The following is a 27,996-nucleotide window of genomic DNA, read 5'->3' as shown; positions in this document are numbered from 1 at the left end:
AAAACACCGCTCAGCCCGCTGATTAATGATGCAGGCGTTTTGCGACCGTATTTATTTTTAACCCGTTTGAAATTTATATTTGATGCGCCTCCAGTATTTATGGTGTATTGGTTTACAGGGCGGCTCGGCGACCGCAGCTATTGCTGGTTTACGGTCAAGGAGAACAGCTGGGTAATCAGAAAAAAAGGTAAAATAGGGGCTGTTTAAAAAAGAAAAACGTGTGTATCTTGTGTGTGCGGTTTCCATCGCGTGGTCGCAGGGTGTTTGCAGAGCAGCTGGCCGCCTCCTCTCCCGGTAGGAGCGGAGCGCGGCGCGGCGCTGCCTGCTCGGTGTGCAGCAGTGAGCTGGTGGAGGCGCGCTGCTCGTCCGCGTCCTTTACATTGGATCATAACGTTGTGGATTTAAGTTAAAGCTGCGTGCAGAGACCCACCGTTATGGATTACATCCGTGTTTCTGTGTCGACCAGCGCATTCGGCGTTTAGTTTTTGAAGTGGTTTTCCAAACTGCGTCATTGCACGTATTGACCCGCCAGCTCGCTGGAAAGAGGATAAATCCTCAAAACTAGCAGTTCTCAACAGTTTGTTCCGTGTGCCTTTTCCTTGGATTGTATGTGTGTCAAGCGAGTGTTTTCTTGTTGTGTTTTATAGGTCAGCAGGATGGCTGAAAGGGAGCCCGAATCGCCTGGAAAACTAAAGACATTATTATAGCCAGCGTTGGCTTTTTCTCCTTCAGAATAGGGGGCCTATCCGAACGGACTATTTCTTTTCACAACTTTCCCCACTGTGGATAATGGATGGCAGAGATTTTGGACCTCCCCGATCCGTCCACGTACCACCCCCGATGTTGGCGGGGCTCGCAATGGAGTCTCACCGACTCGGAGCCGCGGCGGCAGCCGGGAGGATCCCTCCCTCGCCCGGTCACTTGGGCGCGAGTCATCCGCCGCCTCTCCACTCCGGAAAATTCCTTCCATCGGCCATTAACCTACATCCACACCACAGTAAGTGTACGACGTTAGACTGCGCGAAGTCTGCAACGTGACTGCCACCCCGCCCACCCCCCCAAAAATGAAGCCCAATCCCTCAAATTATCAAATATTAACTTGAAATAACGCTGCGCAAAAAGAAATAAAAAAATGCGCACCGTTTGTGGCTGCCCGTGGCATCATGTGCGGTAATCTCTTGGATGCCGCTACGGTCTTCTGTCGGGGGGAATGTACCCAGCCGTGGGCTTCATAGGGAGGTGTGGCTGTTATAGAGCTGTGACAAGTTTCAGATGTGAAAGTCTTGGGATCGCGCCGAGTGCGCTCAGCCTCTGCGATGGCCGAGGCAGAAACGACTTATGTGCACCAACACGGCTTCAAGGCTCACGGGGGCCGACTGCGGAGGCTGCGGGGTGTGTGTGTGTGTGTGTGTGTGTGTGTGTGTGTTGTTGCAGTATGCAGGTCAGGGTGCAATGGTTTTGGATTTTGTGTGTGTGTGTCGGCAAAGTTGCGACCTCAGAGGGATGACAGACCACCTCTATCTACAATGTTGGAGGGAAATTTCTGGAGTGTTTAAAAAAAAAATGGCTGTGGTTCAGTCTTCTGTATTTGGAGTAAAAGCCACTCTCCTGGAACATTTGGCAAATGGCTGATGCTGCTTTACCTGCCTGCGTACCATTTAGGTTGGAGATCCTTTGGTGGAGCTTTAAGTACATCAGGGAGTCTGTGTGAGGGGAAAGAGATTGTGTGTGTGCTCTTAAATGAACACACCTTGGGTTCAAACTGGATGGTTTTGATGTGTTTGGCCAGCAAACCTCCATGTTTTTGTTTACATCACGTAGATGTGTGTGTCCATCAGTAGATCATATTATGTATGTTATTTCCTCTTTACTTTCACTGCGCACACAGCGACTCCTGCTATTATTAATGGAAGGCTTAAATAACATTGTGCAAAGAAAAAAAGATAACGCTGCGTGTTTGCATACGTTTTTTGTGGTCAGGGAAAGTCAGAGTGCCGTTGTCCAGGTTCTATGTGTATGTATGTGTGTGTGTGTGTGTGTGTGTGAAAGAGAGAAAGATGGGTCTGCTGTGTCTTTTTTGGAAAATGGAAAGTCTGACACATGCTCTCATCGAGTTACTTGCATCCCCCTGAAGTCATGAAGCTGCTGACGGATACAATTACAGTTTCTCTGGTTTCTTTTCAGAGGCAAACCCAGGAGATAATAATATTCCTGTTTCGATGTGTGTGTGTGTGTGTGTGTCTCTCCCCATTCCTCGTCGTTTGTGAACGTGGGTTCAACGGATGCACTTCTCACTCGGAGTGTGTGAGGTACCAGAGGTCTAGTAAAGCGATGCGGTGCTCCCAGGGCAGGGCTCTGATGAAACGTTAATTTAACACACCGACAGAACACACACACACACTCACCTCGCACACGCGCACATGAAAAAGGCTGTCAGAGATGAAATCAACTCGCAGCGGGGAGTGTCGGGATGATTGATGGGTGCACCGTGGCAGAGAGACGGGCCGGGGCGCAGCTCAATGCCGCTAATTGAACTGATGCCGCTTCAGAACAACACGGAAATATTTGCAGGTTAAAATGATCATGAAAGTGTGTGTTTGCTGTAAACCACCAACTACATTACTGGGTAAAGTGTGTCTTTGTAGCGACGTAGTGTGTTTCAGTTGGGATGATGATGATCTTCCATCATCATCCTCCTCCCCGTGCCTCTGAAACAAGTTGAAAATTGCTTGTGTGTCTGTGTGCGCAGGCTTGCTGGATGTGTAGCTACGCTGTGGTGGTGGGTTGTGAAGTGGAATTGACCCGACCGCCGGTCCATCCCAGATTGGCAGTTTAAACACTCCTTTTAAAGCGGGATACATTTTATTCAGCCCACACACTGACCTTCTCTCTCCTCCCCTACGCAGCCTCCGCCCACTGAAACACGCCACTGTAGGACGCAGCTCATTTAGCTTTATGGCGCCCCTCGATATCAAAAGTCCCCACACATTCCATTAACCAAACCCGATTGAGATCTCGGCCCCGTGCTTGTCATAACACCGCGCGGCCCTGCGGTTACGCGATAATTATCCGGTCGTCGCGAATGTCCATAATGTCCTTGTTTAATTGCAATAAACAGCGTGACTCTGGGGCTCAAGGAACCGGCTGCGCTACCACGAGGAGCCAAGGTCACCCTGCTTCTGTCTCTGTTTACATGCGTTTCGTGGGATTCAGTGCGTTTGTTTTGCACCGTTGTCTTTGGCTGACCTCTCGATAGCAGGGTTGACTGTTTATTGCTGCTAACGCGCCCTTATTTCCCAGGAGCCTCCCCTTACTGTCTGTTTCAGTTCTGTTTTAAGAGGATTTCCACCTGACTTACCGGAGTAGAGTGTCTCCTCTTTTCCACAGCTCAAGGTTGACGTGTGTGTGTGTGTGTGTGTGTGTGTGTGGTGGGGGGGGGGGGGGGGGGGGCTCACATTTGGTTTAAAATGCATTGTGAAGCTGCGAAGACTTTGTTGACACATTTGGGCTTGTACTCTCTGTGTAGACGCTCTTTTCCTTCAGCAAATACCTGCAGCGGTGTTCCTCTTCATTCACAGGCTTTTATCTAAACACGTTGGGGTCTGAGTCACTGTTTATAGATGTGAAATGGCTGTAAATGGTCCTCTGTCTAAAGGTCTGCCGGAGCCCCCCCACCCCCACCACCAGATTGAGGCCATCTGGCCCCGTCCCTCCCTCTGGCAGCAGAGGTAGGACTTGCTGAAATGTGACTGCACTCTACTGTCACCGTGAAAGGTTGCAGATTATTGTGACTCCAGATTCTGCACCTGGTTGTTGTGCGGATGAGGAGATTGAAGATCGCTTTCCATTTGATCCACTTCCCCAGAGATCACTTGACAATCAAACGGCAACGTGAGAAACTCATTTCTAGCACTCTGGATGACCGGGGAAAACGTGCCAATCCAACACAGATATCAGGCCCGAAAGCCGGACCGGCAACCGCTGACAACTGTGCCAATTTATTAAATTCCGTGTTTACGTCTGATCACATCGTCCAAAAAATATTTCCGTTGATGAAGCACCCCCAGAAGCATCGTGCCAAAGAAATTCAACGAATTTTGAAGTTGCAGGGGCACGATTTATTTTAAAAATGGTTAACAATTCAATACATTTGTTTCACAGTGTTTAGAAAAGCTAATGTTTAAGTTCAGTCTGACGTCGCCTCAAGCACAGAAGGCCGACACAGTCCCAGGTGTCGGTGTTGGGACTGGAAAAGTAGGCCGTGTAGCGGGCATGCATGCACAGGCGGGGTGTAGGTTTAATCTCGGTGTTATAGAAACTGGCCGTTGATGTAGATGATTACTTAAACTGCATGGAATGACCTTACACGTTCTGGAGTACGGCAGAACAAATGTGTGTTTAATGATGCGAAAATGTCGTTCAGGGCGCCGTCAGTCATCGGCCAAACTTAGGGGATCACTCGCCTGAACCAGCAACTTTTCACCTCATTTCTCTCTCTTCCTTACACACACATATTTTCAGTGTTCACCAGGGAGAAGCAGAAGATAGGAGGGTGACGCAGAAGCAAATGAAGGTGTTGTGGCGAGTGCAGAGAAGGGAAGTCAATAGATGGAGATGAAAACAGCTGAAGACAAATGGGAGAAGGAGAACTAAGTGGGCACAGTCCCTAAGGTGGAAAGCAGAGTTTTGCTTTCAAGGGATAAGAGCTGAGGTTGTTGTTTTTGTGTGTGAGAGAGAGAGGGGAACGGTGTAGATGAGAGGATTGAGGTCTTGATGGGAATGGGAGCATGTGATTGTGCTTAGTGCAGTTAGAGCCGGGGTTTCCCCCTGGGACTCTGCAGAGAGAGAGAGAGAGAGAGAGGAAGAGATTTATCCTGACCACAACACATTCGTACACAGTTAGATAAATGTGGTAGCCCTTCAGATGTTCTCTCTTTCCGTCTCACGCTGGTGTAAGCACAATAATGCAGCTTGCGGGGCAGAGCCGGGTTACCAATTTGTCTTCCACGCCACTTGGTTAGTGGGTCCGTTTACGTTAAAATTAATGCGGTGAGTGTGTGTTTATATGTATTCAAGACACAGACCCCTGTGTGTGTGTGTGTGTGTGTGTGTGTGTGTGTGTGTGTGTGAGAGAGAGAGATGTGGCTCGGACACGTCCCCTCTCAGATTAATTGAATCCTTCAGGAGAGAAAACAGGCCCCTTAAGAGAAAGCACAAGGCACAGTTGCCCCGCCACAATAAACCTGTCGGAGACAGACAAACGAGACACACGCACACACGATGCACACACACTCGTATGACGCACACACACAGCTGTCATACATAAGAATGATAGGCCTGTGTGTGTGTGTAAACGAGCGTGCTGCGGCATGTCGAAATACCCGAAGCATTAGCAAAGTCATTCACTCTGCCAGAACCCTCCCTTTAACTCAAACAACAGCCTTCAAACACACACACACACACACACACACAGGTCACACACCGCGCTCTGTCCGTCTGCGTGTTGAGTCTCTACTCGTCCCATTATATAAGGTTTATTATATTCCTCCCAGCAGACGTGGTTAAGATTCAAACTGTGTAGTGACACGTTAAGAGGCGCGCGGAGCAGGTCTGACATGCGAGTGTTGTATTAACCGGCGAGGTATGCGCTTGAGCAGGTTCCGCCTCAAAGACGACCTGCTCGCTCGACCGTTTTAACGTCTGACCTTCTGTTTTTAAATGTCGCTGAGATTTACTGACAGTTGGTTAAGACTGTAAACAATTGAATGAATGGCACACCCGCTTTAACTTCACAGGAACAGTCTGGATTAATCCTAATCTCATCTATCGTGAGAAATGTCCCCGTAGCATTCATGCTGTATTTTAGAAAATAATCGGATGATTTCCTGTCAGTCAGCACCTCGGAGGTTTTGTCCCTGAGCCACTTCAGTTCATGATGAATGTGAAGCCAAAAGTCCACCAAACCCTGCGCTACAAGAGGCTAGTGTGGATGCAGCTGGCATTTGCTCTTGCCTGTGTGCGTTTCATTGCAACTGTGCATGCCATTCTGCCTGTGTGCAACACTGCATAATTGTGTGTGTGTGTGTGTGTGTGTGTGTGCGCGCACGCCTGTTTCCATTTGCTGGTACCGAGGAGTGTGTCAAAATAACACCTGCCGTCTTCACAGGAGATTTCTGAGTGCAACAGCACGGCACAGCGAGACACGCACGCACACACACACACAAGGTGTGTTTCCATTCACATGGACATGGAACAACTTTTGCAAGAAAAAGAAGAGCAACGACTCCAAAGTGTGTCTGTTCTATCGTTTGGTTGAGGTGAACACGGTTGCCTCTGTTTTGAATTGCGAGTGCTCCATTTGTGTTCCTGTGTTGTGCGTGTTGGCTCACCGTTGTGTCTCACGGGGCCGTAGAACGGAGCCTTTGTTAACAATGTTGTTAGTGTTACTGCGCTGTAACCACAAGGAAAGGCTTATCATAATTTCCGGTTCATCTGTTCTTTTTTTTGAAGGGATAATTACAATAGCGGTCGTTTTTTAACCATAGGGCGGTTGGGCTTAGGAATTTCTTCATCTTGACTCGTGTGCCAGCGGACGATAGCCAGGTTTGCTTTGAGTTTCCCAAATACAGCTGTCTGGTTTATGGCCGTTTACCAAGTAGAAACGGCGAAATCGGTGCACATGCCCCTGGTAACGAAGGGAGAGGAGTGAGAACCGGGCCGACTAGATCGCCGCGGATCGTTGGTTTTGCTCTTTCATCCCAATAAACTAATTAAGACATTGGTTTCTGCACCACTTGTGTATTTGCAGCGATAGTGCGCAGCTTGTTGTGGGAGTGACGGCACGACGTACATTAGCCACACTTAAGTCAAGAGATTTGCAACATCATAAGTAACAAAAAAAGTTGATTTGTTTTTCTGTGATGCGTGAAGTCCTGTTGATGGACTCTGGTGTCTTGAGTCTTGTTCAGTGTAAATTCTCAAGATTTCAAGTCTCTATTGATGCATCTTTAACGGGTCACCGTACATGTTTTGTCTCTTGTATAGATCAACGTGGGGGGGGGGGGGGGGGGCTACATTCCCCCAATGCCTCTTCACAGCTTCTTAAGTTTTGGTTACTAACCAGATATCCGTTTTTTTCTATACAACAGCAGGTTAGTCGCATACGTTTGTACCAGATCAGCTTTTCTTCTTTGTTTTTTTGCAAATGTGATTCCTTTGCAAATGTGTTGTCAGTTCTTCGTCAACAAACAATGACATAAAGTAAAACCACATTGCCTACTGACACACCGCTAAGTGGTTTGTCGAGCTCAAGGGTCGTAACTCGAACAGAGAGACTTTTAAGTGAGGCGGAGAAACTGTTTGTGTTCGGCTTGAGCTCCCAAACAAAAATATCCCCCACCCACCCACACCCTTGAAAAACAAGTCAGAAGGCAGAAAAAACAGACGTGGACATTTTATATATATATATATATACACACACACACACACACACACACACGCACACAGATATGTGATGCTAGACATGTGTGCAAATCCTGCAACCTCTTTTTCTGCCTCCCTGTCAGGATTCATGTTCCCAGTGTGCCAGTTAGCTGTGGCAGAGGCGGACAGCAGCAGACTTTTACAGTTTTAATGTTTTTCTTGCAGAGAATAAAAAAAACAGATCAATAATAGAGATACACCCCCCCCTTCCCCCTAGCTAACCCTGCTCTGAGTACCACTGATGGATAACAGATGGGTTCACAGAATGAGTGTGTGTGTGTGTGTTTGTGGCAGAGATTTTCTCTCTCATATTTTTAGGGCTTTTGTACACGATCCAGTATTGTCGTTTTTTTTCCCCGGGATTCTGTTATGTTTCAGTGCATCGATTTGCGATCAAGACTCCTGCGTTGGAGTTTGATTCCTCCCGATTTATTTCCACCGTGTGGGCGGCTGTGTGTTTGAGCGCGTCCAGATTTGCCGCGCCGCCCGAATTGATCACCTGCAGGCCTCCTCCTCTCCGATATGGAGATGTACGATCTGAAAAGTGGAGGGTGGAGAACGTGTTGGGAGTCGCAGAGAGCGCGTTTCTTGGCAACCTGCTTATCCCAATATGGCCAACTGACTGTCTTATGAAGTGGGAGTCTGTGTATGTGTGTGTGTTGGGGGATGGAGTTTTGAAAGGAGAGAGGAAGGAAGGAAGGAAAGGGCTGAAGTAATGAAAGAGTAATTCCAAAACATTTAAAGAAACATTTCCCCCTCAGCTACCCTTTTGGATGTTGTTTCTGGAACGAGGGGAGCAAATGTTTTCCCTCGTTCGACCCCTCCTTCCCTTGAACTGTTCAGCAAGGGGAAAAAGGGAATTTGGGATTGTGTTTTTTTCCCCTGATCACTGGCACAAAGAGTAACTCTGGACTGTACATAGCTGTGTGTGTGTGTGTGTGTGTGTATCACTCACTGCACTAACACATGGACAAAGGGCCTGTAGGCGGCTGTGATGCTGAGATTGATCCAGGCTCTCGTGGGGCATCAACTAGAGTGTGTGTGTGTGTGTGTGTGTGTGTGTGTGTGTGTGGCCTGAAGGAATCTGGAACGGCTGACATCCCACCAGGACCTCAACGTCCTTGACAGCCGGTGGGTGTGAATGTGTTCTGTGTGTTCATTGAGGGGGTTTTGTTCCTCTCACACATGCACACATCAGGTAACAGTTAGAAAAGGGAGAATAATTTGTTAGAGCAACATTGTTGGCACGTATCGAGACGCACACTGGAGGAGGTGATGGAAAGGTGGAGGTGAAAATGGGTTTCCTCGCATTTTTAACGTTGGTTGTATTTTAACTCGCATTATCGAATTACGTAGAAAAAGTCCAGAGTAGCTTAAGTTAAGCCGATGCTTTATCTAAATAAATAGCAAATCTCTTTTCATCATCTTACTGCAAACTATGACGATACTTTTAAAAAAAGACCTTATGTTCAGTTTAATGATACGTTGTCATATATCACTAAAATGTCTTTCATGAGCGAAGCTACACACGCAGCTTCAGCTTCTTGATGATGGGTTTTAGTTTTTTTTCCATTATCTTTATAATTAACAATTTTTCAATTCAATTTTAGCATATCTTTGAGACTATTTCTCTTTTTTTGTGTGCATTATGTGCATTCTGTAGTTAATTCTCTATATAGTAGTTTTCCCACACTGGATTAAAATTGGCGTCTCATGTCGTGGGAGTGACGGGAAACAACACATGAATCCAGTGTTACTGTTTTTCTGTCTCATTGGCAACCGCCTCCTCTTCGCTCGGCTACAGCTGCATCGGAGCCGCATGAAGTTGTTGGTGATGTGAACCAAACCGCTCCAGCTGCTGCTCCCATGACGAGCGCTCAGCCGGTGTAATGCGGTGAAGCCGTACAGGAAACGCAGGAGGTTGGCGCTGACCGCCATCATTAATCAAAAAATGCATCTTCAGAGCGGGACAGAGGTCACTTCTGGTTTGTTTTTGTCAGTTTGAATTTTGACAAATTATTGACTGACATCCTTATTAAAACTGCACACCAGGTAGTGGCTGAATGTGTTTTCTGTATTACGCCCACTCATCACCAGTAACCACACTTAACCACAACAGAAATGTTCTCAATGCACGAAGGACGCTTCAGTTGTAATAAATCACCAAATGTGAAGATGCGAGATTTTCCTCCGGACGGCGACCGTGTTTGGATGAACCCGACCGAGTAGTTTAATCACTTCTGTGTGTGAATACGTCTCTATGATGAATAATAGAGCTGATTATTGGGCGACACAGGCAGTAAGGCGTCTCCTTTTGGAGGTAAAACCTCATTCAGTGAGTTTCCAGAAGTGTTAATGTACCGAGACCAAAGGATATTCACCGCGTGTGTGTGTGTGTGTGTGTGGTCGGTGTTGCGTGTCTGTATATTCACAGTGATTGTGTGGATTCTTATGTGCACGCCTGTGGTGTTTTTGCCCATTTTCACACGTGCGCGTCTGCAGCTCCTGCAGGGTCTCTGACTCAAAGGGCAGTCACTGCGAAAGTGTTTGCACATGTCGCCTCCCATGAAACTGCTCCCAACGAGGTCTGTGGGTCGTCTTGAGGAACCGGGTCGGGATTTCTGGGAAGAGACTAACTGTTAAGTCTTTCAAATGTGTTTTATTTTGTTTGTTTTTTTTAGCTTTTTACTGCCACACAGTCGCTTAATATTTTAGAGAATACAGACACCTCAACGGCCGTTATCTCCACAGCTAGACAACTAACCTAGGTTTCTGAAAAGAGCTACAGGTGAGGGAAAGAATGTGTATTTTAGATTTTTGGGGCGAACTATCCCTTTTGAGCTACGCACACAGAGATGCAAACACAGTGTGTGTGTGTGTGTGTGTGTGTCAGTCCTTGTGATTAATTGGAAAGCTGCATTTGCTATTGATTTTAAAATACTGTGTGTGCAGGCGCTGACGGACTGCGGTTTTAATGTACTGATTTAGATGCAGGGGAAACTCGGTGAGCACAGCATGTCTCTCTCAGATTCCCACGGGACAAATACACACACACACACACACACACACACACACACACACACACACACACACACACAGTCCCTTCCCCCTCACCCATATACTGACGGCACCCTTTCCCCTACACACATGGTTGGTTTTATCAGGGTAATGGCTGTGTGTGTGTGTGTGTGTGTGTGGGGGGGGGGGGGGGGGGGGGGGGGGGGGCTGAGACCTTTGCTAAACATGAAACCCTCTCCAGCTCTAAGGAGGTTGTGATTGGAGGATGCAGTGATGGTTCAAAGGGTCACAGTTCACCAGTGGTCACACACGCTTGGGGGTGGAGTCCTTCAAAAACAACCGATAACGGTATCATGCAGAGATAGGAAAGTGTTTGGAACTGGTTTTGATGGTGAAGTGTGACGTCAACATGCATGACGACATATCTGTACACACTTCACTGTGCAGAAGGAGTAAAGCCAGGTTTCTACATAATCTGAAATTTAATTTATTAGAGAAAAGGTGACGTCCATGATGTTAAAGTCTTCACTAGCTGTAGCAGTTTGGGAAAATATTTTTGATTTAAACAGGTTTTTGGGTCAATCTGTGGTTCACAAGTAAAAACTAAAATCTTTGAGCAGACTAAACAGTACAAAGTTTTAGTTTCTCCCTCAAGGTTGACGAAGGGGACACTATGTGACTGAATCACGGACCAACAATTAGAGCTGGAACAACAACTCAATCAATCAGTCAGTCGACAGAAACATAATCTGCAGCCACCTTGAAAATCGCTTAATAGTTTTCCATTTTTCAAGCAGAAACAGTTTTTACAGGAGAAATCCTCCAAATGTCTCTGGTTTTATTCTCCCTAGTGGGAGGGTTCATTGCTTTTCTGTCATACATCATCCAAAATGAATATCTTCAGACAACTCGTGAAAATTGAGGGCGTCAACTCGGGCTCTGGGACGTCGTGATTGGCGTTTTGCGCTAGTTCTTTTGACACGTCTTGGACCAAACCATTAATCGAGGAAATCATGAGCAGAGTGCAGAGAATGTGGCTCGACTCTGGTGCTGTGTCTTCAGGAGAATTCAGAATGGAATAGATGAGTTTTTATCGTCGGTAAAACCTTCCTCACTTCTGCTGTGACCGCTGTTACATTGACTGTCCCCGTCCCCAGACTGCGGTCTGTCCTGTTGTGGAAGCAGAGTGCATATTGGCTCTAATTATCTAGGGATAATGTGATTACAACGGACGGCTTCGGCACAGAAGCATCAGCGAGCATCGATTGTGCGCGGTGGGAATCGGTGTGACTCGGTTGCCATTTATCAGTTTGGTTCTTGTGGTTGCCAGGGTGACTGACGGTCTCCATTCTCCTCCTCTAGGCGACGCCTTCCCGGCAGGCTCCAGTCCCTTCCTGGCAGGTTACCCCAGCCACTCCCCCATGACCTCTGACCCTGCGTACAGATCGGCCAATCCCAGCGGTCTGCAGATGGCTCAGCTCTGGGCGTCGCACGCTCACGAAGGTAAATCGCCTCCGCAAACATTTTCCTCTCTCTCTCTTCTGTCCGTCTGTCGGATCCAAAAAGAGGCTCGCGGTATTTTCACGACATTTCTCGCAGTGTGCTCCTGCCCAAAGCCCAGGAGGCTCCTTCTTCTGTTTCTCATTGCTCACACCAGTGGGCTCCTGCTCCATTTCTGTCTCTGGGCTCCTGGCTCTGTCCTATATGCGTCCCGCTTTCCTCCCGTCCTCCACCTGTCTCTTACTTTCTGCTGTCATGCGTTACTGTAATCTATCTTCCTGTCTCTTGTTCTTTTTATTTTTTTGCTTTATTTTTGTCCACCGTGCACTTTGTCTGTCGCTCTCCTGTCCCACTTCCCTCCTGCATGTCCCTCCTGACCTAGCTTCTGAACACTGCTTTAGACACACAGGGGTGTTGTTCCTACGTCTCTGTGTGTCTTGTCCTCCCCGTGGACCTCTCTTGTCTCTGTGCTCTTCTTAAGGCTTGTTTCAGTAAGTGATTAAATCTATGTTCCCTCCCTATTCCCTCCTGTCCTTCTGTGTCTCCTTATCAAATCTCGCTGGAGAAGAAGGTCAGATAGGAGGGAACGTATCCCGCAGTGCATTTAGGTAAAGGGAGAAGGACAAATTCATTCTATTTCGGATTCAGTTTAAAACCGATCGCCGCCCGTGTGACACGGATGCGGTGCTTCTCAAACACTGCAAATCAGATTGTGTGTGTGTGATTAGTTATTTAAGGTCAGGTCTCTATCTTACTGTCTTTGATTCAGGGGCGGTTCAAAGGAGGACGGCACTGTGATTACAGGCAATTACTTTTTGACCCCTCAGCTGGTTCTTTGGCAACCGCTCAGAGTCCAGAGTAGTCCGCCTCATAACCCGCCTTTTTAAAATGGGAAATTTGTGTTTTTACACATCAGCTTCTGTGCTGACAATCCGGATATAATGTGTGAAGCAGTGAGCTCAAGAGGTGCCGATAGGGGTCAGATCCAGGCTAGCTGTAGTATCGTCTTTATGCTATGCTAAGCTAAACGGCTACTTGCTTAACTATTCCTTTGATGCTCGATAACATGCATACCACGTTTGCTGTGACTTCAAACTGAATTCAGCGTGGGAATGGCGGACCCCGCCGCCAACGATGTCAAATCCTCAACTGAGAGGTACTTAAAGAATGTGACTACACTGAATGGCTGTTGCAGAAAAAAATGCAGACCATAAATAACAGCAACAACTTAAAGGACTAAACCTTTTTAAATTATGCTTTTGAATACCAAAAAATAATGAAGAAGAAAAAAAGTCCATTGCCTGTTCATCCGCTCTGAATTTCAGCTCCCTGCCCAGACACGCCCTGGTAGACTTTATATTCAGCCAGAAGACGGAGGGATAAAGGATGGATGGACCTTTTGACGCTTGTCTTAAAGCTTAGCCTGAATTGAGGCTGAAGTTTCAGACGCTAAATAAGCTAAAAACCTCCCGCTGGCGGAAGAAGCCGTAGAACCGACTTGCTCTGATAAGAGCGGAGTCTTTCACGGCCTACGAGAGTCTGGCTTTCACAGCAGCTAAAGTTACTAAAAGCCGAAGACGATTCCGGGCAGCACCCATGAGGCAGACTTTGGATGCACCCGAGCTGCACAGGACCCCCGTATCAAAGCTGTTAAGAGATCAAGGTTAGCTGTTGGGGAAAGGAAGCTTGGCCAGAAACTTGTCCCGCACGCCGTTAGTCCCGTCACCTCATTCTTCTTATATTTCCGTCTCCCTGTGCCTTCCCCCTTAACCGCTGACACCCTCGCCACACGCCTCCTCCTGCGTCTCCATTTCTGCCTCTCGGAACGGAGAGCGGACAGATTATACTTCTGCTGCCCCGCCGCTTCATGCTGGAAACGCCGGCGGCGTCTTTGATATTTCTTGGAGTGGCCGGAGTGTGGGAACAGGGAATGTCTCGCCCTCTCTGGGTGGCAGTCTTTTTTCTTTTTCTTTCACATGGCGACACCAGCCAGCGTCGGCGCGGCAGCCAGCTCGGTCCTAACACAGAAATCCAGAGCATTGCAGCTGGCGCGAGGCTTTGTCTATATAAAGACCTGGTCTCTGGGAGCAGCAGCTGGCTGTCGGGCAGAACATCTCGCTCAACATCCACCTCGAGCTGAACAACAAAACTAATAGTTACAGGTGACACGGGGTCGACTGGGACCCTGTCATTATAAACAAGAGTTCGGGCACAAGGTGGAACATGCAGTGTTGGGGTAGTTACTCAGAAAAAGTAACTAGTTTCAAGTTACTAGTTACTTCTGAAAATTGTAACTAGATTACTTTACTAGTTACTGATTTGAAAAGCAACTTCACTACTAGTTACTTTACTTTCCATTTTTTTAAGCAAATGTCCAAATTAACCGCAAAGATACCTGGACAAACATCATGGCCCTTTCATCACTTTATTTTCAATGTTCAATAAAGGGCATCTCTTAGCCTTTCCACATAATGTATTGTAATTGTAAACATGTAAAACAAAATGGCATATAAAAACTAACTTGAACGAACATTAACCCTGTTCACACTGTCTGACCAAAGAAATATGCCTCACTTTAAAATCCACAAACAGGATACAAGAGGCTGTGTATGGTGGACATTCAGGTCAAACAGCATAACACAATAAAAACAGGCTTTTGGAAACATGAGACCCCACTAAACCAAATGGGGGCCGACTCCTAAGAACAAAACCAGCTTGTTATAGGAATCATTGTAGTGGTTTAAGAAAGATAGAAAAATGAATGAATGGCACTTTTTCCCAAAAAATAGAAACAGAAATGCAATTAAATAAACAGAAAATCCACTTCATCATTGCCTAAATAAACAGAAAGTGCACTATATCCTATGAAGTTAATCATTTTTCTCTATTCTTCAAAATAGCGATTGTATCGCATGAGTAAAAGTCTCTGGAATCTTTCATCCGACAGCCTGTTCCTCCTTGGGGTCAGAACAATACTGCCACAGTGTTGTAACTTGTTTTATTACATGATTTACTCTTATTGTGAAGAGCATGTAAACAGGACGTGCTTTTACTTTGAAGGCAGAAAGTACAATAATACGTGCTTGTTGACGCTAACTAATGTTGATGTTACGTGTGGAAAATATATACATGTCGGGTGCAAGAGCGCGTTCTCAATGCTTTAACAGTTGTAATACTGCAGTTCACCAGTAGAGTGATCCCGTTCATACAGACGTGTCTTGGTCCTCATTAGAAGCTCCACTTCATTACAGACAGGTGCACTTGATGGTATTGGAGTGTTGTATTGCTTTGCAATATCCTTAATCCTAGGGAACTGGGTCCGGGCACTCCGTCTCCGTCTCATCCATTCCCCGCTTCCCTCCTTCTACGCACCAGCAGCTACGTCACTCAAATCACTCAGATGGAGTTCTGTGATAGGTTGTTCATGCAGGAAGTATCGTGTGACTCGCGCGCCTCTAAAAGAGAACTTTTCGGACTGGTAAAAATGTTTTGAGTAACGCAGGAAAGCGAGTTACTGAGGTCTAGTAAAGTAGTGTAGTTACCAATATTTTGAGTGTAATGCGTTACTTTACTCCGTTAACTATAAAAGTAATTACGTTACTGTAATCCGTTACTTTGTAACTCGTTACCCCCAACATAGTTTTTGTCCGACCAACCGTCATATTTAATTCACATTCAAATAAAAAAGACAAAAACAGCAAATCCTGAAAATGTTTGGCATTTCTGTGGACATTTTCAACATGGCTGCCGGTCGACGCCGCTGCTCTAGAAGCACTAATGTTTGGTTTGTTGCGTAGCAGCAGGAGAGGCTTTTAAAACCTTGTGCGGCACATCTCCAGGGACTGTCCACCAGCTCCTAATGGTCCTCGTAAGAATTTCAAGGAATATAAGTTGTTGTATCGTCTCAGTATTTCTATAAACGACATTGTCTGTGTTTGTCTTCAGGCTACCCTCCGCTGCCGAGCAGCCTGTACTCCAGCCCCTACCTGTCCCTGGGGCACCTGGACCCTCCCTCGCTCTCCCAGCACCCTCTCTACGACTCGCATAAAGGTCAGTCGCTGTCAACGGCAAATGTAGCGCACGGATTCTCTCGTATCCTGACGACGCACGAGTAGACAGTAATGTCAAGCTTCTCCGTTTGGTGAGAAGACTTGTTTGTTGTGGATCTGAGCCAGAAAAGAGCAACATTTAAGCTGCTTTGATTCCAGTTTTATTTTCATGCTAACATGATGAGTTTGTCCTGGATATGACGGTTGCAGGTCTACTGTTACTCCGTTACATATTTATCCTGCTGACCTCGGCCTGCGTGCTGCTTTTTTCGCTCTCAATCTTCATCTGTTTATACCAGTTTGTGTTCATATAGTGTGTGTGTGTGTGTGTGTGTGTGTTAGACTCACGTTTCTTACTCTGTGTGTTTATTTTTTTTTAGAGGGCTTTTACCTGCCAGCCTCCTTGAGCCAGTTGCCTCTCCACCCTCCTCCGTCTGCCCCGCCGGCCGCCCCGTCCAGCGCTACGCCGCCCCAGAGGACGTCCCGGGACCGCCCTTATCGGTTGGAGCGGGAGCGGTCAAGAGAGGAGCAGAGGCCGCACAGCGTGGTGGACCTAACGCAGGACGGGAGGAGCGAGGAGGACCGCCGGGCGAGGAGCGGCGACCGGGACCGAGAGAAAGAAAGGGACCGGGACACGGAGAGAGACCGGGAGAGCTGGCCCTTCCACCCCCATCCCCACGAGCAGAAGCCCCACCCCCAGCCTTCCGCAGTGCGGCCCAGATCCAGGCCGTCACCTCCACGCCACCCCTTCCCCTCAGGCGGGGGTGGGAGGTTTCACGGACCAGAAACAGACAGAGGAGGTCGGGAGGAAGAGGGGGGCTCGCGACCCCACCACAACCATAACTCTCACGCGAACTCTAATAACTCAAACTCCCACTCAGACAGGCAACGGAGGAATGACTCCGTGGCCACACCAGCTGGGAACCTCCACGTCTCCTACGGCCTTCCTCCGCCGCTTCAGCCCTCCGCCACTGGCCCGCCTCACCCCTCCACGCCCAGGGAGTCTATGAGAGAGCAGAGAGTCAGCGCGCCGACATATGTGCCTTCTGTGGAGGTTTACGACGAGCGGGTTGGGCCCATCCAGATCGCCTCGCAGGCTCGCGACAACAAACACCGAGAAAGAGAGAGGGAACGAGAACGAGAGGGCGACAGAGACAGGGAGCGCGAACGGGAGAGGAACAGGGAGAGGGAGAGCTACAGGTTTCCTGAGAGGAGCCTGATGGAGCATCCTCGACTCTCCCAATCCGGCGATTCAAGCAATCAAAGAGAGGAAGGCTCTGTCATTTGTTCCAATGGTTCCATTGGTAAACGAGGTCAGGACGCGTCTTACCCCTCGAGTCAATCAAGGTTCAGTCCAGAAACCAGGGACATCTCTAAACACTCGATCCGATTGGGCATAGAGCGGGCAGGGGCGGAGCCTAAGTGGAACGCCATCAGCCCGTTAGCCAACTATGCCACAAGTCACATGGCGGCCCTGGCAGCCCAGCATGCACACACACACTCCTCCCCCCACGGCCAGCCCAAACGCACACAACTGTCCCATTCCCCTCACACAACCCACCGGCCCGCGAACAACACACACTCCGCCCACAGCCATTCCCCCCAGGCACACCCCTCTCAACACGGACATGGACGCGCCGGTGAGGAGGCGGGCCAGAGACGCTACCTGGACCCATCGGCGCTCTACCGACCTGGGGGGTCGCTGGCAGGAGAGCGAGTTGGGGGAGCAGGGTCGGATCCCACCGAGGTCTCAGCCATGCAGAGTCTGATTAAATACAGCGGAAACTTTGCCGCGGAAGGTCCCGGGTCCGCCAGGCACGCTGCGGACGGCCGAGGGCCCTTCGGGGGTCTGGCTAACGTCGGGATGGAAGCCGAACGGGAGAGGGATAAAGAAAGAGAGAGGGAGAGGGAAAAGGAAAGAGAGCGGGAAAGGGAACGCGACAGGGGGGAAAGAGAGCGAGAGAGAGACAGGGAACGGGTACCGGGCGGTCCGGGGTCGTTGAGGATGCCTCCTCAGCTGAAGAGGGAGCAGGAGCGGCCGGACAGCGCCCGCTCGTTTGGCCGGGAAGGGGAGGGGGAGGTGCGGCACCCTCCGGTGGGCATCGCTGTGGCCGTTGCCCGGCAGAGAGACAGTGGGAGCGCCAGCAAACAGACCAGTGGACCCTCGGACACGCAGAGAGGCCTTCTGCAAACCGCTATCAAAGGTAAGAATGCCTCATGTAATTATGTCGGAAATCACCTTGTCACGGGTCTACCGCTAAAAACTTTCTTGCATGTGAAAGACAGCGGTGCAAAAGGGAGTGAAACATAAATGACTTCTGCATTTTTACTGGCTCTAAGTTTGAAATGCTTGCAGGAGTCCTGTGGTGACGTTCACTCAGGCACACAAGGCATTTTGTGTTTGATAGTTTCTGGCGAGTTGAATGAAGTATTCTTAATTTATTTTTCTAATGCATTTCCTCCTGCTTTGGCTTTCAGCTCTCTCCCAGAATGAGCACTGGTGGGAGCGCAGATCCCCCTTAGTTAAATGAACCAGGAGCAAATGATTCCTCATTTTGCTTTCCATGAATAATGGAGGCTTCATTTTCTTTTGGATCAGAGTCATGTTTCCTCAGCCCCCTTGTTTGACTTTGAGGTCTTCATGCACGATTGGAATCGTAGAAAAACGACCCCCTCGCTCTCCCCAAATTACTAATTATGTCATGGGTTGTATTTAGTTTGAAAGGCTCCCTTTTTGGTGAGTCTTTGGACTCTCTGCGCTGCATAGCAATTCCTCCCATACAGCGCGCTCTATTCTTGTACGCCAAGGTCATTCAGCTACAGTGCTCCCTCCATCTCGCTGTCTTTCTCCTGGTTTCTGTTTCTCTCTGGGCTCCATGTTCTCTCCGTCTCTTGCTCTTTTTATTGCGTTTGAATGCCTCTCCTTCTCCGCCCTTCCTTCCTCTCTGAGAAGGCCTTTTGTAGCGGCACTCCCTCCTCGTCCCACCTCAGGCCCCCTGCTCTTTCTCCACTCTTTTCTTCAGCGCTCCCCTCTCCCACCACCCTCTCTGCATTAAACATGTCATTACAGAGTGCTGCTAAAAGCTACAAACAAGCCTTGAATTACAATAAGACCATGGGTGCGTTGCTAAGCAATGGATCACTCTTGAGAGTGTGTGTGTGTGTGTGTGTGAGAGAGCGACAGCGTGCGCAAGTGTATATGAAGAACTGCGTATGGCAGTTGTGGGCGTTTATTCATTTTCTTGCTTGAGCAGAGCGATTGGTCTAATGGCATCACTCCCTCACTCTGAGAAGAGCTCTAAATAAACAGCGGAGGATTCACACAGAAACCACAATTAGATGGATGGATGAGTGGATGGATGGAGGAAAGCAGGAATGAGAAGAAGAACGGCTGATGATAAGAAATGAAGAGATGGATTTAGATCGATAGGTTGATAGACGGGAAGAGAGAGGAAGTGAAAAGAGTGTGAGAAATAGAGGGAGGACCGGAGAGAGAGAGAGAGAGAGAGAGAGGGGTGTGCAGCGCTAGTCGCTGGCTTACTGATGCAGAGAGGATAGCATGTGGGACAGGCTCCTCGTAACCTTGGTAACAGTCTTGAAACCTTTCCCGCGGAGCATGTCAGGGATTGTTAAAGTCCCTTGTCCCTTTTACAGGCCACACACACACACACACACACACACACACACACACACACACACACACACACACACACACACACACACACACACACTCTTACACTTTCAGAGCAGAACTGACGGGTTCAACACACTCTTATAAAAACCTTTCTGCTGCTCGGGGGACCGTCAGCGTCGACGAGATGGAAGAGGGTTAACGGCAAAGAGCAGAACCTCATGTTTATTCTGGACTGCTTGGTTGAGCGCGGCTGCTCTCCTTAATTTTTTCTTTTTATTCTCCATCTCTGTCGTTTGCCGTCGGCCTTCATAGTACGCGCAGTGGGTTTAAGGCCGTGTGTGTGTGTGTGTGTGTGTGTGAGTATAGTGAGACAGTAGTGGTATGTTGACACGGCTCCTGTGGCATTAGACTATTAACTGATAAGGGCTGACACTCGGAGTGAGACCTGCCACTCAGAGAGTGTGTGTCTTTGTACAGTCTCTGTGCACACACTGGCCCAACATTGTATTTTTAGCTTCCACTCTCTTGTTTTGACACGCTGTGTCGTGTCACCATTATAGAGCCAGCACACCTCGTCTCCTCTGCTGTCACCTTCTCTCTCTCCTCTTTCCCGCCCCGCCACATTATTGCCTCCTCTTACCTCGGCTATCTCCTTTCACAGTCTGTATTCTTCTCTTTGATGCATATTACATGTGGGATCAGGGTTTAAGCGCTCAAGGAGCCTCAGCGATGCAGCCACTAAACATCTTTTTATCTGTGCCCCGAACCCGTTACAGATGAGGAGCGAGGGGAGGAGCGCGGCCGGCACCACGATGACAGACTGCTGGCCAGCCGGCTGGAGCGCGAGCAGGAGAAAGTGCTCCGGTAAAAAGACGTCGACCATGGCCCCAAAAAAAAAAAAAAAAAAACATTTAAATGACATGCCTTTTTTGTTCATTAAATTCTAAATGTTCAAACGAAGTGTCTTGTTTTCCGTCCAGAGAGTCCAAGGAGCTGTCGGAGTTCACTCAGATGCACCCTGGGCCGATGTCCAGCGGCCTGACACCCAGTATGATGACACCCAGCCTCATGACCCCCAACCTCATGGTCACAGGAGGGGCCGCCCTGGCGGGGCCGGGACGATGGCCGCCCGACCCCTCAACTATGTCCTCTCACCCCTGGATGCCCCGACCTGGAGCCCCCCCAGTCTGGCTCTCCAGCTCCCCGTACAGTATGTGGACGTACATGTGACTCGCGACAGGCTCGGGTTTCGTTGTTCCCAAAATTGCCCCTTAACGTTCCTTGTGACACCGTTTGTGTCGTGGCTGAGGTCTTTTTTTCATTATTTTTATTTATATATATATATATTTAAAGTAATTCCCAAGCTAAATGCCAAACATTACGAAGTTGTAACTTCACAGTTAATCCTTGCTGCTTTTATATTTGTATAATAATCTGAATCTCCGTGCCTGAGATGAGCGACCTTCCGCGTCCTCGTGTGAGTGGACACTTTGTGTGTCCACTAAGGTCGACTGACAAAGCGGTCGTACCAGCAGCTCGTGCCCTTTTCAGAGAGCATTTATGTCTGGCTCTCTTGTCAGCAGCGTTATCTAACCTGGTGCTTAAGACTAAAGAGTCTAAATCAGTTCAACACCAGAGCGTGGCATGCTTTTAAAAATTCTACATGCGCCTGTGTAGCCTTTTGTGATTGGTGGAGCAGGAGAGGGAGGCTCCGTCTGTCTGTCCAGAGGCTCGTCCAGCAGGGGTCAAGGCCCACAGACATTCTTGATCTTTGCAGGACATTCCTGCTCCTCCAACGCTCCAGAAATAACAGCGTTGAGTCACACACACACACACACACGCATACAAATTCTCACACTCGCATATCTGTGTGCGTTTAAACGCAACCATACGCACTTCATCTGAAAATACGGAAACACAAACATAAATGCGGAGCTCCCCAAGGGCCGGCTCTGTCTAGACACGGGCCCAAAAAAAACAAATCGCTCAAAAAGCCACTAAATGCGTTGTGTGCTCGCTGTGAGTCTACTATGGCTTCAACGTGGGTAAACACTGGGTGAGGAATGATGCTGAGCTGATGTTAGTCTTAGCTTAGCTGGGAGAATGTCGTCCTCCCCTCCAACATATTTCCACTTTCTCTTCCCTTCAGGCCTGGGTCCTTCCTCACTCCACCAGAGCCTCCCCCCAGGCTACCCTCCCTCTCTGCAGGGCTCCATACCCCCTCACTACCAGTTTGCCAGGGACCCACAGTCTGGACAGCTAATAGTCATCCCCACTGAACACCTGCAACACTACGGTATGAAAGCCGCTCTCTCTGTGTATGTGTGTAACAATTTCATTGCTTATAAAATGACTATTTTTAGCAAAAAGACATGATTACCATGTTCCTTTTGAAACAGATGTTCGTGCTGGTAATTCCTGAAAACAAATGAGACCATATCTAACCAGATTGACAGCCTCCATATGTTATCGTGGACGGTGTGCCAGTAGTTTTTGCTTTCTGTTGCTTTTACAGCACAAACGAGAGACCGCTCTGACGTACTTGAGACATGATTATCCTCTAATGCAAAGAGAAAACAAACTAATAGGAAGCCTAAACAGAGACCAGGGATACTTGTACAAGCAGTTTCGCTACGTGGATGTATCCGTTGGCATCCAATAGCTTCGTTAAAGACATTGGGTACATTGTTGAAATGGTTGGCTAAGGGTACACTGGCTAAATTCCTTCATCTTTAATGTGATGCCAAAGAAAATGCCACTGACGCAGCTTACCTACCCATGCCCTGCTCCATCGCCCCACAGGAGGTGATGTACTGGAGCGTGGAGCCCCGGTGTGGTCGGGGGTGTACGGTACAGGCAGCTCGCTGCAGCATGCAGCCCAGCTCCAGCTCCTCTCCCAGCAGCAGATGCTCCGGCAACAGGAGCTGCTCATGATCCAGCAGCACACAGCGCAGGTCCTGGAGCTGCAGAGGAATGCACAGCTCGTCGTAAGTGGACTTCATGTCATCGGTGGTTCAAACGCACACGTATGAATAACTACACATCATTCAAACCCCATATTCAAAAACATCTACATTCCTGTGCACGTATATGGTATCCAAACACGGACATAAAACACTGCGGCCCTGCAGCTGCAGGAGACTTTTATGGGCATAACATCACGAACACACATCACATCAACAATAAACACGTGTACATCCTGGCTTTGAAGAGGAATGGAGGGCTAGAAGTGAGACAAATGATATTGCACGCTCTCATAAACCCATTCTACGACCTGGTGAAGAGTTACAGCAATACTATAATAAAGAAAGTATAAGGCGGATATTCTGTATTCTACTTATCGTCAACTAATCCCACGTAATACTCTCTTGACTTCCCTACATTTCCTGTCAGTGGCCCTCAAACCCACTGCTCCATACTGAAGACTTCAATCTTTAAAAAACAGGTCACAAATATGTTTTTCATTGGGAAAGAAAGGAAGAAGATGATGTACACCCGTCACACATTTTATAGTCATCATAAAGTTGTAGAACACCTTCGATAAACAGCCGCTCACGCAGCACATCCTGCAGCTGCAGGAGAACACAGGCCAGGAAGTCTAAACAATGCAACCACTCGCTCATATTTATGCCCCGAAGCAAACGTGTGTCACATCATACAAGCACACGATCGAAAGCCGCCTCCTCCGCTGTGTTTCAGGAGCGCTTAAAGGCCAGCGAGCACCGGCCGGAGATGGAAGACAAGGCGGACAAGCGGAGCGCCGACCCCAAACCTCGGCCCTCCTCGATATCGTCCCCGTCTCCCACGCCCATCCCGCACCCCCGCAAGCCCCCCCCTCTCTCTCGCTCGCCGACTCCGTCTACCTCCTCCCTCGGCCCTCTGCCTCCGCTGCCCTCGCCAGTGACCTCCCTCAAGTCGGAGGAAGGCGGGCTGAGGGCGTTGTCCCACCCGCCGACGCCGCTGCCTCACCCGCCGTCCCCCCGCTCAGCCTCGCCACCCCCGTCCTCGCCGCGGCGGCCGAAACTGGAGGTGGGGCGGCGGGAGCAGAGAGAGGGACAGAAGGCGGCCTCGGCTCCATTTCAAGGCATCTACTCCGGTGAGTCTGGAGGAATATAATGACTGGACATTGGTGTCCTGTGCACTGAAAATGTCTCATTAGCTCGCTGGGCTTCAGACCACCTGCATTCTGCCGGGTGTTCATGAGATGTGTGTTTGATAGTTTAAACTATCGAGGAATGTTTGAGTAACGATCCATCAGGCCTTTGCACAATATTGGATTCATCTAATTTGTGACTCCTAACTTTTTATTTCTGCTTTACATTTATGACAGATCACCCTCACGGTTACCTGTACCAGTCCATCACTGCCCCATTTGGCTCACCTTTCCCAGCCTATCACATCCCAGCTCCCACGGCGGCAAACACAGAAGTTGTCCCGCCCCACCGCTCCCGCTCGCCCGCCTCCGCTGCCCCTTTGCCCTCAGCCCACCTCCTTTCAAGGCTGCTGGACGCAGACATCAAGCCGCCGAAACTCGAGTCGTCAAAAACGGGCTCGTTCCTCAAGCAGGAACCCGATGTGGAGCGGCCTCCAGAACTCCGGGGTCCTCTTCGTCGGATCTGCAGCCCCGTGCTAGCCAGCCTGGACCCAGAGGACGACGGGGAAGCCCCGAAGCCCCAGTCTCAACCGCTACCTCTGCTTGTCCACAGCCCTACGCGGCTTCTAGGTGAGAGACCGGAGGAAGTCAGGCAGCAGGAGAAGGAAGGAGGGCCAATCAAAATGGAGGCGTTGTCTTACTCCTGTCAGGCAGCTTATCCCCTGCCTCCTCCACTCTTGGAGGCCGAGGTCATCCGAGATGCAGAACAATATCCGCCGTGCGTCGCCGCAAATTCAGACAGCCGGGGGTCGCCTCAGATGTGTCCGTCGCTGGAACAAATCACCAGCGCAGAGTGTGAGCAAGAGCAGCCAGACACTCCAATCCACTCGCACACTCCCAGTCCAACAGATTGCGTCAAAGAAACTCCCCCTTATCTTCCTCCAACCTCCAACTCGCCGCTCCTTCTGGTCATCGGACCCGAGGATCCCATGGCTGGGATGTTTGCTCTGCTGGCGGCCAGTGAAATGGCCCAGGCCCGCCCCAACACCCTCCCCACCCTGACACTCTTACCGCGGCTAGGAATCTCTTCCATCGGTTCAGACTGCAGCAGCACGGGTGCTCTGGAGATGGTGGCGCTGGAGGGGATGGCCCTGCTTAGCCAAATGGCCCAGCGAGAGATGGAGCACATTCGCAGGGAGCAAGGTGAGTGGAGAGGTGGGGAAGGGCGAGAAGGGAAGGAAATGAAGAAGAGGAGTTGATATTAAACATAAGAATAAAAATCGAAGGAACTTTGTTGTAATCTCTAATGTTTTAATATCCTCTATATCCCATTCAGATATGACATTAGAGGGTCTGGACTGTCTTCTGAAGGCAAGCAGACAGATTTTGTTGGAGGCCATCGAGAAGCAGTCTCACATTGATCTTCCCAGAACGCTGGACCCCAACAAGAAGTACAGCTGGAGGCAGAGGAAGGAGGAGCCGGTAACCTGAAGACAAATACCACGGGTCCCCCAGAGATGGTAAACAGTCAGTGAAATATCGTGACACCTTTTTGTTTCCCCTCTTTTCCTCTGCAGCTGTACGGTAAAATGTCTCTGGACGTGCTGGACGCGGTGGAAGTGGAGTACCGCGTCCACCTGGCCGAGCTGCAGAAGACGTACAAGGAGAAGCAGAGAGATCTGAGCAAGCTGCAGCGGCGCAGAGACAAGCGGTGAGCTCACACACTTACTGCAATTACCACATTGATCACACGCGCCGCTGTTATTACACCCACAGAAACATTTTCCCACGACTCCACGCCCAGACATTACCGCCCATAACTATTTTTATGTATATGTCAGTGAGCGGCAGCAGCAGGAGGATGAGAGGCGGAGTCTGACCAGGCGGGGCAGAGGACGGCCCAGGAAGAGGAAACACTTGGCTACACCTCCCAAACTGGACAGCAGGCCTGGAAAGTGAGTGAAATCTCCACCGTAATCCAGCCGTAATTTTTCTTTTTACATTTGTGCACGCTTTTTTTTTAAAAATTTGCTTGTTTAGTTTTTGGTTGTGCAAAAACAGTGCAAATATCCCAATGTGTCAGGGTGGGTAGGACGGTGCAATACTCTGAGGACTCTGAAGCTGGGGACGGACAGAGGAAGAAGTTCCGGGTGTCTCGAGAAGAGGAGGAGATGGAGGCAGGAAGTGGAGGAGTGAAGATTAAAAAGAAGAAGAAGAAGAAGAGCTGGAATGACCAGGAGCCGTCCACCAGTCACGGTCTGGAGGTAGGCCTCTTGCAAGTGCATGTTTTAGATTTTAAGGCTTGCAGTGTGACGCCGGTGTTCCGAGTGCTTAACAAAGTGGTCCTTGTGCTGTTGTCAGGTGTTGAAGGTGAAGCGCGCCCACGTGTGTGAGCAGGAGCAGCTGGCGTCGGACCTCGACCGAGCGCTCTCGCTCTCGCAGCTCGGCGCACCTCGAAAACTCTCCTCCAACTCCAAGTCAGACAAGCCGAAGGGCAAGTCTGCAGAGGGTCGGGTGAAGGAGCGCGGCATCCACCCGTCCGTCAAAGCAGGGAAACACAAGTTGGACGCCAAGGCCTCCGCTACGGAGACCGTCCAGAGGGTGAAAGGTCAGAAGAGCCCCGCTTTGTTCTCGCCAATGAGATCAGAGCTGAGCAGCTGCTCCAACAGTGAGTACCTGAACACAACTGCTCCATACGACTCAAGCTGCTAGAGGAACCGATTGGTCCAAGTAATGTTTCACCTTGAAAACACAGTTTTATGTTTATTCAATAACGCCACACTCGTTCAATCAGATTCATAGGTTGGTTCAATGGTAAAAGTATTCTACCGTACACATCTTGTTGTATGGAGAATATTCCTCATGTAACTTGACGTTGGATAGTAGACTCATCCGCTTGGGACAAGGAAGCTTCATGCAACTATTTCATGGTATTTTTTTTAAATGTTAGAACATGAGGTCATCTAGTTAGTTTGACTGTAGCCAAGTCAAGGATTTAAAATATTCTGATCCAGGTTTAGATTGAAGAAGGCAGTCCCGATGATGCTGGGAAGTGGCCTTGGTGTCTGACTCTTTCACGTCATGAATCATTAACCGTTCTCTCTCTGCACCAGACTCAGATTCAGAGGAGCACAATTCTGCTCGAGGGGGCTGGCCCCCTCTCTCAGGGACGCCGCGCTCTCACGCCAACCTGGCCAGGAAGAGGCGATCGTCGCCGACCTCCCTGCTGTCCGGCCAGAAGGCTCAGAAGAAGAAACACAAGCACTTATCGCTGCTGCTGGAGGAAGCGGGCCTCAGCTCCTCTGACGACTCCTTCGACCAAGGTTACTGACCAAATCTTACAGCTCCTCACGCCTCGCTGTCGAGTCCCACAGAAATGTGTCTTTGAGCCTCGTCACAGCTTGTGTCTTTTGTTTGCGTTTCGCTACGACAGCTGTTGTCAGACTGTGCTTTAGCTCGACGATCCCTACCTCTTTTGCTGCTGGCTTCTCTACGAAGTTGCCTTTTTAACACAAAAAAAATCTATTTCTATGGTGTTTTTTTTTTTTTATTTGTATTGCCTGGATTGCAAACCGTTTTTTGTAGCATTTGTACATTGAAAAATTGTGTGAATTGTGAGATTCTTTCATGAAGTTGTATTGCAGTTTGGTACCTATAAGCTTTATTAAAGGTGTTGATTTGATTGGCACAGAAAGCGAAGCGCTGTGGTCCTTGTGTCTGCTTCATCTGTCTGTCCGTCTGTCAGTCTGTCCAGCTGCACCTCACACATCCTTTAGACTGCTCTGTTCCTCAAATATCCCGTTTGGTCCTTCTGGAAAAGGTTGGAAAAACACTGTTCAATCTGAGCTTGACATTTGGGGAAACATCTAACAAAAACATAATACGTAGAAAATCACGCACACAGAGCCGATTCTGATAGGACAGATAAGACGTTTGTTTCCTGGTCAGTTTAAACGCTCATAAAACAAAAACAGTTGGATCTTTGGAAATTTAATAAATGTCTACTGATGATGTGTTGTGGTGATGTGGGGGAAATAAAAGCATCACGACTCATTCTAAACGTCTTGACGGCACCAATCATATTAATATGCTGGGGATATTTGGACAATAGAGCCCCTCCTCTGTCTACTAAACCTTCAAATAACCCTTTTCCCTTTTTACGTTACTCTCTCAGACATCTTGCTTTGTCCTCTCACCTTTCCCCCCCTCGTCTTTGCCCC

At 48.9% G+C, this 27,996-nt stretch overlaps 1 protein-coding gene across 1 annotated transcript in view; it reads left to right on the top strand.

The window, feature by feature from the left end:
• Window positions 1-789: 789 nt before the first annotated feature.
• Window positions 790-27,996, top strand: part of tnrc18 (trinucleotide repeat containing 18) — a gene marked incomplete at both ends in the record, with an annotated part of 39,114 nt that continues 11,907 nt past the window's right edge. The window contains 16 exons of the mRNA XM_079233431.1: window positions 790-997; window positions 11,863-12,003; window positions 15,946-16,050; window positions 16,430-18,253; window positions 20,460-20,547; window positions 20,664-20,893; window positions 21,833-21,979; window positions 22,486-22,670; window positions 23,383-23,779; window positions 24,014-24,979; window positions 25,113-25,258; window positions 25,354-25,487; window positions 25,618-25,731; window positions 25,860-26,040; window positions 26,138-26,444; window positions 26,890-27,099. Coding sequence (XP_079089557.1) covers window positions 790-997; window positions 11,863-12,003; window positions 15,946-16,050; window positions 16,430-18,253; window positions 20,460-20,547; window positions 20,664-20,893; window positions 21,833-21,979; window positions 22,486-22,670; window positions 23,383-23,779; window positions 24,014-24,979; window positions 25,113-25,258; window positions 25,354-25,487; window positions 25,618-25,731; window positions 25,860-26,040; window positions 26,138-26,444; window positions 26,890-27,099 — 5,383 coding nt within the window. The remainder of the gene's footprint in view (window positions 998-11,862; window positions 12,004-15,945; window positions 16,051-16,429; window positions 18,254-20,459; window positions 20,548-20,663; window positions 20,894-21,832; window positions 21,980-22,485; window positions 22,671-23,382; window positions 23,780-24,013; window positions 24,980-25,112; window positions 25,259-25,353; window positions 25,488-25,617; window positions 25,732-25,859; window positions 26,041-26,137; window positions 26,445-26,889; window positions 27,100-27,996) is intronic.

The sequence above is a fragment of the Taurulus bubalis genome (genome assembly GCF_910589615.1).
Source record: "Taurulus bubalis genome assembly, chromosome: 17".
Taxonomy (NCBI): Eukaryota; Metazoa; Chordata; class Actinopteri; order Perciformes; family Cottidae; genus Taurulus; species Taurulus bubalis.
This window is presented reverse-complemented; position numbering and strand designations above follow the sequence as displayed.